The sequence below is a fragment of the Sus scrofa genome, chromosome 2 (assembly GCF_000003025.6).
Source record: "Sus scrofa isolate TJ Tabasco breed Duroc chromosome 2, Sscrofa11.1, whole genome shotgun sequence".
Lineage (NCBI taxonomy): Eukaryota > Metazoa > Chordata > Mammalia > Artiodactyla > Suidae > Sus > Sus scrofa.
The window spans coordinates 64754838-64770901 of NC_010444.4; the positions used below are offsets into that span (position 1 = coordinate 64754838).

A 16064-nucleotide genomic window follows, 5' to 3' on the forward strand; every position below is an offset into this window, starting at 1 on the left:
ACAAGTTAATACATTTGGTGTTTGCTGAGCCAAATGTAACACGCCCCTTAAAGCAGTTTCCAAAGGGAAAATTCCAGAAAGGTCTTGGGCTGTAGTGGCGTTGAGAGATGAGTGGGACCTCCTTGGGTCTCAGACTTGGAGGAAACTACGGTCGTTGGGATGTGGAAGATCTGGTGTGTTTGCTTGTGTCCTTCTCACGAGCTCTTTTTCTATTTCTCACGTGCAAGGAAGATAGGATCTTAATTCTTCCAGGAACCTTGCTTGGCTTGTTTTGGGGTGTGTGATCAAGCTGGTTCAGAGCAGTCTGAGGGAAGGGAAAGCCTATAACAGACAAGCCAGGGCTGGTCAGCAACTTTCTGGAGGCCGAGAGAGAAGTTTCCCAACCCTATCCTGTCTGTCTTTTTAATTTTAATTTTTAGGTCCATGGGATTTTTTCTTTCTTTCTTTTTATTGAGGTATAATTTACATACAGTAAAACACACTTTTTTTAGTGTACACTTCTGTATAAATACAGTCATGTAACCATCACCACAGTCAAGATGACATTTCCATCATCTCAAAAATTCCTCTATATCCCTTTGTAGCAGATCCCAAGCCCCTGGCGACACTGATCTACATACTTTCTGAATCAATACTTTTGCCTTTTCCAGAGGTCCTTTAAAATGGAGTCACACAGTAAATAGGTTTTTGAGTCTGGCTTCTTTCGCTAACAATGCATTTATGGTTTGTCTGCATTGTTTCCTGTGTTGGTAGCCAGATCCTTTTATTTTATTTATTTATTTTTTTAATAGCCACACCTGCAGCATATGAAAGTTCCAGGCTAGCGGTCCAATCTGAGTTGCAGCTGCCGGCCTCTCCACAGCCACAGCAACTCCAGATCCCAGCCGCATCTACAACCTACACCACAGCTTGTGGCAACTCTAGATCCTTAACCTAGTGAGTCCAGGGATCAAACCCACATCCTCACGGACACTATGTGGGGTTCTTAACCTGATGAGCCACAACAGGAACTCTTGGCCAGGAACTGATGCTTTCCCCCTCTTTTGGCCACCCTGCAGCATATGGAGTTCCCAGGTCAGAAATCAGACCTGAGCCACAGTTGCAAACCAGGCCACAGCTTGGCAACATTGGATCCTTAACCCATTGTGTCAGGCTGATGGTTGAACCTGTGTCCCAACCCTTGCAGAGGTGCCATCGATCCCATCTTGCCACAGCAAGAACTCCTAGATCCTTTTTAATAGCCAAATAGTATTCCTTCATGTGGCCAGATTACAGTTTGTTTATTAGTTCACCCACTGAAGAACATTTAGAGGTTTGGGGAGTTTTTAGTTTGTTGATTTGTTTTTGCTTTTTAGGGCCATACCTGCAGCATACGGAAGTTCCCGGGCTAGGAGTCAAATCAGAGCTGCAGCTGCCAGCCTATGCCATAGCAACAGCAATGCAGGATCTGACCAGCCTCCACAATCTGTACCATAGCTCATGGCAATGTGTGATCCTTAACCTACTGATCAAGCCCAGTGTTCAAACTCACATCCTCATGAATACTAGTAGGGTTTGTTTCTGCAGAGCCACAACAGGAACTCCTCTGTTTGTTTTTTTGGCTGCACCTGCAGCATATAGAAGTTCCTGAGCCGGAGATCAAATCCAAGATACACTGCAACCTATGCCCAAACGCTGGATCCTTAACCATCTGTACGCCAGCAGGAACTCCAACATTTAGGTTTTAATGACTATTGATAATGACAAAGCCTTGATAAACATTTGCTCATGGGTTTTTAATGTCAACATAGATTTTTATTTCACATGAGTATTTCACCGGGGAAGACTGTTAGTTTGTATGCCTGTAATGCTTTTGAAAGTCTTTTTTGATGAAGAGAAGAAGCATTGAAAAAATTGGTGATGCTTTTTTTAAATTACACTTTATCATCATCTGAATCACATCTTCACACGATGAGTGTTTACCATAAACAGCTTGCTGAACACCTTACAGCTCAGCATTTTATTCACCGAGCAACCTCAGGCAAGTCACATGACATTCTCAGAGCCTCCATTTCCCCTGCCTGTAAAACAGAGGTATTGATAAACCATCCATTAAAGGGTTATTGTCAGGATTAAATAAGTTAATACACATCAAGTGCTTGGAACTGGCTTGGCACAAAGTAGGATATGTCAGTGTTTGCTATTATTATAATCTTCATTTCCTGTCCCCTCTCAAGTTCATCTGCATAGCCACCAGGGAGGTAAGATCAGGTCTTACCATTTTATGGAGGACATATTAAGGAATCAGAGAGTTTAAGCAAGTTGTACAAGATCACACGGGCAGTAAGTAAGTAAACAGCATTTCGGCTGAGGCTGACTGACGCCAGACTCACTTGTTTAGTAATTCTAAACAGAACCGATAGGATATATGCGTTTGTGAGTGCGCCTGTGTTATGTGATTTAAAGCACTGGCTTCCATGACTGTGGGAAAGCAAGTCTGAAATCTGCAGGGCAGATCAGCAGGCTGGAAACTCTTGGCCAGGAACTGATGCTTTTGTCCTTAGGGAAACCTCAGTATTTGCTTCTAAGCCCTTTCAGTATTTGCTTTTAAAGTCTTTCAACTGGAGCTTCCATGGTGGTGTAAAGGGACCAGCAGTGTTTTGAGAGCACTGGGACACAGGTTCAATCCCCAGCCCAACACAGTGGGTTAAGGATCCAGCGTTGCTGCAGCTATGCTTAGGTCGTGACTGTGCCTCAGATCTGATCCATGGCCTTGAAGCTCCATATGCCACAGGGCAGCCAAAAATGAAAAAAAAAAAAAATTAAAATAAAAAAAATCAGTTTTCGGGAGTTCCTGTCGTGGCTCAGTGGTTAACGAATCAGACTAGGAACGATGAGGTTGCAGGTTCGATCCCTGGCATTGCTCAGTGGGTTAAGGATCTGGCATTGCCGTGAGCTGTGGTGTAGGTCACAGACACGGCTCAGATCCGACATTGCTGTGGCTCTGGAGTAGGCTGGTGGCTACAGCTCCAGCTGGACCCCTAGCCTGAGAATCTCCATAGGCCACAGGTGCGGCCCCAGAAAAGAACCCCCCCCAAAAAAATATCAATCTCTTAACTGATTGGATGAGGCCCACCCCCAATATTGAGGGTCATTTCCTGTACTTAAAGTATGTTAACCTAACCACATCACAGCAGTACTTAGCATTTGATTGAATAACTGGGTACTATTGCCTAGCCAAGTGCATGCATAAAACTACTCATCAGGGAGTTCCCATCATAGCTCAGCAGTAATGAACCGGACTAGTATCCATGAGGACTCAGGTTTGATGTCTGGCCTCACTCAGTGGGTTAAGAATCTGGTGTTGCCATGAGCTATGGTGTAGGTCGCAGATGAGGCTTTGATCTGTGTTGCTGTGGCTGTGGCGTAGCCCGGCAGCTGCAGCTCCAATTCAACCCCTAGACTGGGAACTTCCATATGCCATGGGTGCAGCCCTAAAAAGCAAAACAAAACAAAATAAAAAAAAAAAAAAACCTGTTTATCATATCTTCTCTGAACTGAGAGCTCAAACCTTTGCTGAGGTTTCTGTGGAGGCCACTTTTCCAATAACAATCTAAAGTGCCCAGTAAGTGTTCAGGTCAAAGAATCATAGCCACAAGAAGAAATGTTGAGGTTTTTTGTTTTTTGTTTCTGCGGGGGGGGGGGCAGTTCTTAAACAAAACTTCCTGAATATGACCCAGGCTTATTCAAGGAAGGAGAGTTCCCAGACCTAAGATTGCCTTCATTTTTTAAACATAAGGACACAGCTTGCATGATGTTTTGGCCTACCCAGAGCTATGTGAAGACCTTCGGAGGCCCCCACATTTGTAACTCTAAGTTAAGTTTATAAGTGTGAGGAAGTCCACAAGCTCTGGGTTTTTCCCCATGATGACTCCCCTGTTACCTATTTATGTAACTTAAAAAAAAAAAAATCAGGTGTTCCTGTCATGGTTCAGTGGTTAAAGAACCTGACCAGTATCCATGAGGACTCGGGTTTGATCCCTGGCCTCTTTCAGTAAGTTAAGGATCCAGCATTGCTGTGAGCTGTGGTGTAGGTTGCAGATGTGGCTAGGATCCCGCAGCTGTGGCTGTGGTGTAGGCAGGCAGCTACAGCTCCAATTCGACCCCTAGCCAGGGAACTTCCATATGCCTTGGGTGTGAAAAAAAAATCAAACTCTCTCCCCTCCATGATTGGTTCAGGACCCCTACCATGCTGTGCCCCTGGGCACCCAGGCTAAGATGCATCCTCCCAGGTCAGCTGCTATGTGTCCTAGTCCAGAGACCTTACTGATATGGCTACCCTAGAGTCAGTGAACGGCCAGAATACCCCTGCTAGATAGCAGGGAAAGGACATGGTTGTCTTTCTCAGGAGTTCCAGCCTGGGCAGTAGTTACTAGAAGCTTTTTGCTGAGGTGCTGCCAGGAAAGGGATGGCCCAGCAGCCCACCATTCAACCAGATGATTAGTCACCACTTTGACAGCACTTCCTCTAGGCCAGGCCTGTCTTGGGCACTTTACAAATGTTGACTCAATGTCAATTTCAAAGCCCTATGAGGCAGGTACAACTACAACTCCCATTGTACACATGAAGAGGCTAAGGCCCTGGAAGGCTCAGTCACCAGCCCAAGGGGTTTCACAGCCAGGAAGTGCTGTAACCAAGAATGAAAATCTGGCTGTCTGGCTGCAGAGCCAGTGTCACACTGCCTGGATCTCCCAAGCAGTTCTTCCAGGAACCTCTCCCCTTCACAGGCCACCACCACCTATCCCTTCTTCCCTATTCCCTTCTCAGGCTGTACTCCTTTCAGAGCCTCCTTTCCCTATCAGCCTTGTCCTTGACCACAGACTTTCCCCAGACTCTGAAAGCCAAAAGGGATCATGTTGCCTGCCGATGAGGAAGCAGAGGCTCTGAGAGGTGTATGCCACACCCATGTCTCCCCGAAATCATAAAGGTAGTGGGGAGAGAAAAAGAAGCAGGTGCATTAAAAATAGCCAGGAATAGGAGTTCCCATTGTGGCTCAGCAGTAACAAATCCGACTAGCATCCATGAGAATTCTGGTTCAACCCCTGGCCTCACTTAGTGGGTTAAGGACCAGGCATTGCCATGAGGTGTGGCACGTAGGTGACAGATATGGCACGGATCTGGTGTTGCTGCGGCTGTGTCAAGGCCTGCGGCTGCAGCTCCAATTCAAGCCCTAGCCTGGGAACTTCTATATGCCGCAGCTGTGGCCCTTAAAAAAAAAAAAAGCCAGAACTAGAAAGTTCCCATGTGGCACAGAAGTTAAGGATCCCAAGTTGCTGTAGCGCAGCACTGGTGGCAACGGGAGTGCAGTGTTTTTATGCTTTTTTTTTTTTTTTATCTTTTTAGGGCCACACCCTCGGCATATGGAGGTTCCCAGGCTAGGGGTCCAGTTGGAGCTACAGCTGCTGGCATGCACCACAGCTACAGCAACATCAGATCCAAGCCACCTCTGCAACCTACACCAAAGCTCACTGCAATGCCAAATCCTTAACTCATTAAGCAAGGCCAGGGATGGAATCCGCAACCTCATGGTTCCTAGTTACACGATGGGAACTCGTGGAGTGCAGGTTCAGTCCTTGGCCAGGGAACTTCTATATGCCGCCTGTGGCCAAACAAATAAAAAAACATAGCCGGGAATATTTAGGAAGAGTCAGACTGTTCTGACACTGAGACTCAGCACTGACAGAGGTCAGGCCCTGCTCTGATAGTGATCAAAGGCTGGGGGGGGGGTGACATTTAGCATGAAAACCAAGGAACAAGATAATTCCAAATTTCAGTGGGAGGTATTCTTGAGAAAATGGTAATAAAGCAAAAGGCTTGAGGGGTTAGACTGAGGAGACCTCTCCAGGGAGGTAAGCTTTGGTCCAGGGTCCTTGGCTCGCTTTACAGGGTCGGTATGGGTGAGGAGAGGGACAGTTCTGGGGCTCCCAACACTGAGGGTGAGTGGGGTTTTTTTTTTTGTTTTTGGTTTTTTTTTTTGCTTTTTGGGGCCCCACCCGCGGCACATGGCTCCACCCGATCAAATCCACAACCTCATGTCTCCCAGTCGGATGCGATTCCGCTGCGCCACGACCGGTAGGGGGGTATTTTTATTCCCGGATGGAAGCAGGTATCTGGGACAAGGAGCGATTAGGCAACTAGCCTTGAATCACCTGGCGTAAACTGATTCTCCCGCCCAGCGAGATGGGGGAAGGAAGCACCTCCTAGGGGAAGGGCGGGGCCTTTCGCAGCCCGGGGCCTTTCGCAGCCCCGCCCTACTCGAAGCACCGCATTTTTTTTTTTTTTTTTTTTTTTTTTTGTCTCCTCTAGGGCCGCACTGAGACATATGGAGATTTCCAGGCTAGGGGGTCCAATCGGAGCTGTAGCCGCCAGCCTGCGCCAGAGCCACAGCAACGCGGGATCCGAACCACGTCTGCGACCTACACCACAGCTCACGGAATCCCTGGATCCTTAACCCACTGAGCGAGGACAGGGATCCTAGTCAGATTCGTTAACCACTGAGCCAAGACTGGAACATCGAAGCACCCGCACTTTAACCTGTTGACCCAGGCAGGGGCGGAGTACGCGGCAGGCCCGGTCCCCGGAAGCACTGAAGCAAGGTCGCTATTGGTTCCCTCAGAGAGTGGGCGGGGCCTCAGACGCCCAGTGCCCGCGCTGCGGCGAAGCGTTGCCTAGGGCGGAGCGGGAAGGGGTGTGGCCACGCGCGGGCAGCCGTTGGCGGCGCGTCCCCGCCCCGGATGTCGCGCGTCGCAACCTGGGCAGCGACGATTGGTCGGAGCCGCGTGGGGGGCGGGGCGGAAGGTTCTGGAGGGGGCTGGCGGGCTCTGGAAGCTTCCGCCGGACGGGTATATAGAGTCCGGGACGGGGCGGTGGCGGAGCCGGGGTACGGCGACAGCTGGGCGGCAGGCCGCAGGCGGGGGCAATGGGCAAAGACTATTATCAGACGCTGGGCCTGGCCCGCGGTGCCTCGGACGAGGAGATCAAGAGAGCCTACCGCCGTCAAGCGCTGCGTTACCACCCGGACAAGAACAAGGAGCCCGGCGCCGAGGAGAAGTTCAAGGAGATCGCCGAGGCCTACGACGTGCTCAGCGACCCGCGCAAGCGCGAGATCTTCGACCGCTACGGGGAGGAAGGTGTGTGCGCGCGCGCAACTGGGGGTGCGCCACCGCTGTTTGACAGGCGGAGAGATCGAGGCACTGCGGTACCCCGGCGGCGTCCCCGGGGTAGCGCTAAGGGACCGGGGGACGAGCAGCCCCCGCCTTTTGGCCAAACAGGCCTCCGCCCTCGATTGGCGGCCTCCCGATGGGAGGAGGAGTCCTGGCCGCGCTGCTCGCCCAGAAGCTTCTAGTATGTCTGGGGCCGCCCGTCTCCGCCCACGTCCGCGATCCGTCGGTGGGGGAGAGGGTGCAGAAGGAGAGGGGGTAGAGTGCGCAGCCTTGATGATGGCGCTGCGGCCCCTCGGGCGCTGGGCTCACCTGGGCGAGGTGAGAGCCTCTGCCAGCCCAGGGTGCAGGGCGAGGCCTCTGGCTGAGCGCCGGGCGCAGGCTGCTTGCAGTGAGCTTGCAAATGAGAGTGCCAATTAGCGCCCAGCGACCTCCCGGGCGTCTTTGAGGGTGGAGTGAGGTAATCCCTGTAAAATGCTTACCTAGCCCCGTGCCAGACACGTAGTCGGTGGTCAAGGTGCAAGGAGCAGTAGGGCCCGCCTCTGCCCGGCCTCACCAGGATAGCTCTCTTGGGGAGGCGGGGGAGCGGGAGGAGAAGCTTTCTTGTTGTCCAGCTGCCTGTTGATGACTCAGATTGGTTTCTCGGTTTGGTCTTAAGAAAGAAATGACTTTTTATATATAAGAATGGTGGCACTTAGTGTCAGAGCGTGAGAATTTGAAATCTCCGATTGCTGTTTCACCTTCATTTCTACTCTCCCTACAGTCTCTAGCTCTAAAGTATTTCAGAGTAAACATTTGGTGAAAACTGACCCTGGATCACACCTTTTTCATTGGCTGTCTTGAGTTCTTTGTACTCCTTGTAACATTGTAGGAAAGATGGGTCACTCAAATGTGAAGACCTAGGTGGTGGCCCCAAGAGATGGCCATCTTAGAGCTCGAGCCCGTCTCCACTGTCAGGCCACAGTGAACTAACTACCTGTGGGTGATGGTGGTTCTGTTTTTGAGACTGCAAGTGGGAAGAAAAAGCTTGGAGTTCCTCCTTGCTCTTTCCTGACAGCCAAAAAAAGAAAAAAAAATTCTTCCTTGATGGCTCTCAACTCTTTTTTTCCCCTCAAGGAAAGCTCCTAGAGAGAAAAGGTCCTGGCCAGCCATCTGATTTCTTTTGCTTTTGCATTTCAGGCCTGAAGGGTGGTGGCCCAAGTGGTGGGAGCAGCGGTGCTAACGGGACCTCTTTCAGCTACACATTCCATGGAGACCCTCATGCCATGTTTGCTGAGTTCTTCGGTGGCCGAAATCCCTTTGACACCTTCTTTGGGCAGCGCAACGGGGAGGAAGGCATGGACATTGATGACCCGTTTTCTGGCTTCCCCATGGGCATGGGTGGCTTCACCACTGCAAACTTTGGCCGCTCCCGCCCTGCACAAGAACCCACCCGAAAGAAGCAAGATCCCCCCGTCACCCATGACCTTAGGGTTTCACTTGAAGAGATCTATAGCGGCTGTACCAAGAAAATGAAAATCTCTCATAAGCGGCTGAACCCCGATGGAAAGAGCATTCGCAACGAAGACAAAATCTTGACCATCGAAGTGAAGCGGGGGTGGAAAGAAGGGACCAAAATCACCTTCCCCAAGGAAGGAGACCAGACCTCCAACAACATTCCAGCCGACATTGTCTTTGTTTTAAAGGACAAGCCACACAATATTTTTAAGAGAGATGGCTCTGATGTCATTTACCCAGCCAGGATTACCCTTCGGGAGGTAAGGCACTAGGCAGGGCAGTGTCTGTGGAGGGAGAAGGCTGCCTTTGGAAGCAGTTCTGTATTTTGCTTAACAGATATTTCTGAGCACTTGGTGTATGCCAGGCTTGGGGCGTGCAGTAACAGTAAGACTCTCCAAGGCTCTGTTTTTCCAGAGCTTCTGTGCTGTACCTGGGTAGATTGGGGCAGGGTCAGCTGCAAAGGCCTGATGGCATTTATCCTCCACTAAATAGCCTCTGGGCAGGATGTGAGCTTTCTAAGCTTCTTGCAATCTAATGCTGTCCCTTTGCTTTCCAAGGCTTTGTGTGGCTGTACAGTGAACGTCCCCACTCTGGACGGCAGGACCATACCCGTTGTGTTCAAAGATGTCATCAGGCCTGGCATGCGGCGAAAAGTTCCTGGAGAAGGCCTCCCTCTTCCCAAAACACCTGAGAAACGCGGGGACCTCATTATTGAGTTTGAAGTAATCTTCCCTGAGAGGATTCCCCAGACCTCAAGAACCGTCCTTGAGCAGGTTCTTCCGGTATAATCACCCATGTTCCCCAAGGACTGACCAGGGACCTTTCCAGAGCTCAAGGATTTCTGGACCGTTCCACCAGTTGTGGATCCGCGAGAGTGTGGGAGGGCCCAGGGAGGGCTTTCGTACTGCTGAATGTTTTCCAGAGAATATATTACAATCTTTCAAAGTCGTGCACTAGACTAAAGTGGTTTTTCGAGCGATAGGGCGGCAGGTGGTGGGGACAGCAGGAGAAGGCAGTTCGGTCTGCCCCACTGGGTCCTGCAGCCCTTGAGGATGGGCCCACACCTTCCTCCTCCAGGCCCTGCCCAGGGCGAGAGGCAGACCCACAGCTGGACTTGAACTCTCTGTAGTCCCTTTGCTTGCGGATGTTAGATGTGTCGACCTCCCATCTTGGTTACCAGACCCTGTACACTCCTGTTTCTGTTGTGTGATCAGTTCATGTTTTATTCTGTATTTGTCTCCCACATCTTGCTCTTCCCCTGAAGAATCCTGTTTTCTCTTTTGCCATCTCAAATTGAGAACCTAGACTATTTTGCAGAACTGCCTGGCCGGCTCCCATAAGCAATACCTCTTGTTCCAGCAGGACCAAGGGAGCCAGCCTCCAGTAAGTGAATAATGTGCAGCTGCCTCTCCCTCAAGGGTCGGAGGCCCTGGCTGGAGCGGGGGGCCCTCTCAACCCCTGGTTCTGAGGCTGAGTACACTCACCTTCCTGTTCTTTAAGGCAATCTTTTGGCACACCTGGGATTTACCAGCGGCCCAGGTAATTTTTGTTTAATGGACTCTGGACTCTCTCAAAAGGATCTAATCCTTTTGAATTTTGCACAGCCCTAGATATAATCCCTTTTGATAAAAGGGTCTTTGCTTCTGATTACAGGAGCACTGTGGAACGTCTGTAAATATGTTTTTATAATTCCATGTAAAGTTGGTGTGCACTCAAATGAAACCAGTCCACAGCAGCTGCTGTTCTCTGTATAGGGCCATGATGGAATTCAGAAGGAAACTTGGTGGTGGGGTGGGGGTGGGGAGGGTGTCGGAACAAATGTCTGTTCCCTACAGGCCAGTCTGGTGCTCAGACCTTTAGACTCATTGTAAGTTGCCACTGCCAACACAAGACCAAAGTGTGTGACTTGTCAATGTGCAGCGTGACAGCATTAAAGACTGATGCTAAACCTCAGGGGAGCAGTCCTGCGACTCTGTTTGAGGGCTCTGCTGATGGGCTGGGGTGGAGTCTGGGCATCCCTCCAAAGGCAGCCAGGGTAGGTGGGAGGGAGAGGTTGTCAGGAGCTTCTGCCTTCCTCAGCTGGATGTGGGCTGCACAACATCAACCCACTGGACCCTGGATCTAGGTATCCAAAGAGCCCTGTGGATTCAGAGCTTGTGTTTTTGGTGAAGGTTGGGGCCAGAGTTAAGCAGGTCCTCTTTCAGGTCTTCCAAGATCTGGTTGCTGGGACCTAGGGGAGGTGTATACTCTACCTTCATGATCTCCCCCATTCCTTTCTTGCTAGAACAAGCTGGTGTTGGGCAGGCCCTGGCCAAACCAGGTTAGGATTCCAGCTGCCCTGGAGAAGACCTATTTTATTTGCAGGCCACTGAAACTGCTTTTACTTTGTAACTTTTAGTAAGGACCTGGTTTTATTATAAGGTAAGTGATTATACAGGCAGAAAACAACCTATTGCTATTTTGCTACAAAACATCTTAAAAGTAAAAACACCATATTTAACCAATCTAGGAGTGGCTTTGCCTTCCCACTGAAGCAGTTTAACTACTGAAAGCAGTCTAAGGGCAGTGCTGTCCAAGAGAACTTTCTTCAGTGATAGGAATGTTCTCTGTCTTTAAAACAGACATTCTTAAAGATTTCAAGTTAAGTTGCTTGAGAGCTCCAGCCACACGTGGCTTGCAGAGGCTATGGCATAACACAGAGGGCTTTAACCCCAAATCCAAGACAGGTCTCTTAGGACAGCAGCCACGTTGAGCCCAGAAAGGCTGTCCTATTTGGGAGGTCACCCCTGGACTATCAGAACCAAAAGAGACCTTATCACAAGATGTAATTACACAGCTACCTCAGGGACTGAGATGACATTTACTGCAGAATTGACCCAGGCCCTCAGCTGGGGTCACAGACCCTCAAGGCCACCATTCCCCCTCACCCCAGTCTCCTTGATTACGTGTTACATCGCAGGTCCCTATCAACCTCATATCAGAAAGCCCTTGGCACAAATATGCACAGAGCTTCAGTGTGTCACAGGTCTGGGAACTTCAAGAAATAACCTATGCAGGGTAATGGTTGGGGCAGTGTGTCTTTAGGAAAATATTTACAGTGAAAAAGACAAAAGGACTGAAGTGGATGGAAAACCTGCTCCTAGATGCATAGCTTTTGCCCACCCCTGGTCCTGGCTACGTGTCAGGTTTACAAGCAGATTTCTCCCTTCTCACTTCCTTAGCTTCCTCTTAGGAGATTTACTTGACTTTCCCACACTGCCTGTCTGAGCACATTTTGGGACTCCTGCTACAGTGTGCACAGAGCTAGCTGCCTGTGTTTTGGACCCACCTCATCTATCCACTGCACTGGGAGTGTCATTTTTATATGATTCAAACTATAAAACTCCGGAGTTCACCTGTGGCTCAGCAGAAACAAATCTGACTAGCATTCATGAGGACGCAGTTTCAATCCCCGGCCTCATTCAGTAGGTTAAGGATCCAGCATTGCCATAAGCTGTGGTATAGGTCGCAGATGTGGCTCAGATCCCGCATTGCTGTGGCTGTGGTGTAGGCCAGCAGCTACAACTCCTATTTGACCCTTAGCCTGGGAACCTCCATATGCCACTGGTATGGCCCTAAAAAGACAAAAACAAAAACAAAACAGTATACAACTCAAAATTCACTTTTGGCCTGTGGTGAAAAGTCCCCTTCCTCCTTGGTCCCCCTGTAGACAAGCCATGTTGTTAGAGATTTTTTTTCCTTTTCATTTAAACGTTTTTGTATGCATCCTCTGAAAGTCTCCTTATATAAGCATAATTTCTAAATTTTCAGTTTCAGTTTTTAGCTTGTAATCACAGTACCAAATTTTTTAGGGCACATCAAGTAAAAATTCTCCCTCCCACCCTGCTTTCGAGTCCACCCCCAGTGAATGTTCCCATTTTCTCTTGTGCCTTTCCTGAGATGCTGCAAAAGTACATTTTTCTTTTTTTACACAAGTGGTACATACTGTACATTTTGCCTTTTTTTTTTTTTTCTCACATGTCATGGGAATAGCTTCCTCATTTGTTTTTCTTTTCTTTTTTTTTTTTTTTTTTTTTTTTTTTGTCTTTTTGCTATTTCTTGGGCCCCTCCTGTGGCATATGGAGGTTCCCAGGCTAGGGATTGAATCGGAGCTGTAGCCACCGGCCTACGCCAGAGCCACAGCAACACGGGATCCGAGCTGTGTCTGCAACCTACACCACAGCTCACGGCAATGCCGGATCGTTAACCCACTGAGCAAGGCCAGGGACCGAACCTGCAACCTCATGGTTCCTAGTCGGATTCGTTAACCACTGCACCATGGCGGGAACTCCCCTCATTTGTTTTTCTACACATTGATTCTGCCAGGCCTGCCAAGATGGGTCTGGGTCTGAAGATCTAGTTCAGTGTTTGGTGGCCCTCGCCTCTCCTCTACCATTGGTCCTGCTTCTAGGTTTGAATCTCAGTTCGACCACTTTTTCTCTGTGTGGCCTTGAACAAGCGACTTAATCTCTCTGCTTCAGTCTCAACTGTAAAATAGGCATAATGATAATACTTCTTCTAGGGTTGTAAGTATTTTCAGATATAGACATATAAATGCGCAACAGGGCCTGGCACAGAACAAGTGTTGTGGGTCACTTATTATCATTACATCCCAACATGAAAGTTTCCCAGCCCACAGCTGGTAACTCCAAAGACTGGGGTGAATCCAAGGTCTTTCAGGTCAATGCTCTTGGAGCCCCAAGAACCAGATCTTCTCAAGGAAAGCCCCTGAGTCCCTCAGCTCCACCCCTGGCCCTCACCCAGCTTGAGGAAGCTGTGCCTGAAACAGGATCATTCCCATCTGTCTTGTCGGAACCTGCTCACTCAAACGGCAGCAGTGGAGCATTGGGCTGTAGGACTGAGCAACCTTGGGTTTGACTCCCACCTCTACCACTCTGCTGCTTTGTGTTCTTAAGTAAGTAAGTTCACCTGCTTAGTGGCCTCCTTTGAAAACAGGGCTAATGAAAGTAGAAAATTCATAGAAGTGTTGTGAAGAGCTAGGGCAGTGGGAGGTAAAAGAATATGACGTTAAGAACTTGTCTTCTGGGAGTTCCCATTGTGGCTCAGCATGTTACAAACCCGACTAGTATCCATAAGGATGAGGGTTCCATCCCTGGCCTCACTCAGTGGGTTAAGGATCCGATGTTGTCCCAAGCTATGGTGTATATCACAGACACAGCTTGGATCTGGTCTTGCTGTGGTTGTGGTATAGGCCAACAGCTGCTGCTCCAATTCAACCCCTAGCCTGGGAACTTCCATGTGCTGCAAGCCCTAAAACAAACAAACAAAAAAACTTGTCTTCTGGAGCATGGCTGTGCTGAGTTCAAGTTCTGTTCACTGCCTTCCCCTAGGCAAATGTCAGCACTCTCAGCCTGTTTCCTGCCATGTGAAACAGGACTAATCATATCCACTCCCCCCTTCTCAATCCCCCAGAGCCAGAACTCAGCCAGGCAGCTAACCCCTGAAAAGAGCTTCACACAGGCCTGGTGAAGAGAAAGTGTGCGATTAACAGGACCAAATATTTCTAAAGTACTAAGGGGGAAAACCTGCCCCAGATCACCTTAAATGTTGGTTATTCTCATTAGGTGTTAATTATTTTATTTGTCCTTTTTTTTTAGGGCCTCATCTTTGGCATATGCAGGTTTCCAGGCTAGTGGTCTAATCAGAACTACAACTTCCAGCCTACACCACAGCCACAGCAACGCCAGATCTGAGCTTCGTCTGCAACCTACACCACAGCTCGTGGCAACTCTGCATCCTTAACCCACTGAGCGAGGCCAGGGATCGAACCCGCAACCTCATGGTTCCTAGTCAGATTCATTTCTGTTGAGCCACGACAGGAAGTCCCAGTTGTTAATTACTAAGCACACAGCATAGTGCCTCACACATAATAAGCAGTGCCCATTCTGTAAACACTGAATACCTACCATGTGCCCAGTCCTGTTCTTGATGCTGAGGACACAGCAGTGGACAAAACTGGCAAAAATCCCAACGTTTGCAGAGCTGACAGTCAAATGGAGTGAGAAAGGAAAAAATTAAGGATAAATAAATCATAGCATATGCTAGATTGTGATGCGAGTGAAGGAGAAATATTAAACAAGTGGATACAAAATGTGAGGTGCAGTTTTCTTTTTTCTTTTTGGCTTTCTGTCTTTTTAGGGCTGCAGCTGCAGCATATGGCAGTTCCCAGGCTAGCAGTCCAATCAGAGCTGTAGCTACCAGCCTACGCTAGTGGAACAGCAACTCAGGATCCAAGCCACATCTTTGACCTACACCACAGCTCACGGCAACGCCAGATCTTTAACCCCCTGAGCTAGGCCAGGGATCGAAACTGTATCCTCACTGATCCTCAAGTTCATTAACTGCTGAGCCATGATGGGAACTCTTCCTGGGGTGCAGTTTTTAAGTAATATGGTCAGGGAAGATTTCACCAAAAGGGTGACATTTTTTTTTTTTCTTCTTTTTAGGGCTGCACCTGAAGCATATGGAAGTTCTTAGACTAGGGGTCAAATCGGAGCTGCAGTTCCTGGCCTGTGCCACAGCCACAGCAATGCCAGATCTAAGCCTCATCTGCAACCTATGCCGCAGCATGCAGCAACACCAGATCTTTAACCCACTGAGCAAGGCCAGGAATGAAACCTGCATCCTCATGGATACTAGTCAGGTTCTTAACCCACTGAGCCACGATAGGTATTCCAAGAAGGTGATATTTCAACAAAGACTTCAAGGAGGTAAGGGGAAAGCCATGTGAATACCGAAGGAAGGAACTTCTAAGGCAGAGGGAACAGCCTGTGCAAAGACTGAAGCAGGAATGTGCTTGAGTTGTTTAAGGAACAGCCAAGGGTTAGTGAGGCTGGACCAGAGTAAGAGAGGGGTGAGTGGGAGGCAAAGGCAGGATGAGATGAGGCAGATGGTACAGGACCTGGTGGACCATTGGACAACTTTGGTTTTTTCTGAGTGAGACAGAAGCTTGCAGTGGTTTTGGATTTTGCATTATCTTAATTTTACTTTGTTGGAGGGGGTAGGGGGGAGTGTTATTTGATTATATAATAACTTCAGGTACCTGAGTATATCATCAGTCTTTTGAGATTGCAACACACCAACGTTCCATTTTAAAATAGCACAACACATACAATAAGCATATATATTTTCTATCAAAATCTCATCCTTAAAGTACATAAACTCATATTCCCTCCCACAAACCTGAGAATGCTTTCATGGTCTGCTGATTCCATGCTTGGGGGTTGGGGGGAGTGAGGTGGTGGCACGGAGTGTCTGATTTTCTCAAACTCTGTGATTATTCAGTCAGACAACTTCACTCTTTGTAAT

General features: G+C 48.8%; 1 protein-coding gene across 1 annotated transcript; it reads left to right on the forward strand.

Moving 5' to 3' along the window:
• On the forward strand, positions 6835-9645 carry DNAJB1 (DnaJ heat shock protein family (Hsp40) member B1). Its single transcript, NM_001244430.1, has 3 exons — positions 6835-7169; positions 8379-8956; positions 9254-9645. The coding sequence occupies exons 1-3, from the start codon at positions 6959-6961 to the stop codon at positions 9482-9484; spliced, it is 1020 nt and encodes a 339-aa protein (NP_001231359.1). The 5' UTR covers positions 6835-6958; the 3' UTR covers positions 9485-9645.

Coding starts and splice junctions, on each gene's coding strand:
- DNAJB1 (NM_001244430.1), top strand. CDS start 6,959: ATGGGCAAAGACTATTATCAGACGCTGGGCCTGGCCCGCGGTGCCTCG. Junction 7,170..8,378: donor CGACCGCTACGGGGAGGAAG/GTGTGTGCGCGC, acceptor TTTGCATTTCAG/GCCTGAAGGGTGGTGGCCCA. Junction 8,957..9,253: donor CCAGGATTACCCTTCGGGAG/GTAAGGCACTAG, acceptor TTGCTTTCCAAG/GCTTTGTGTGGCTGTACAGT.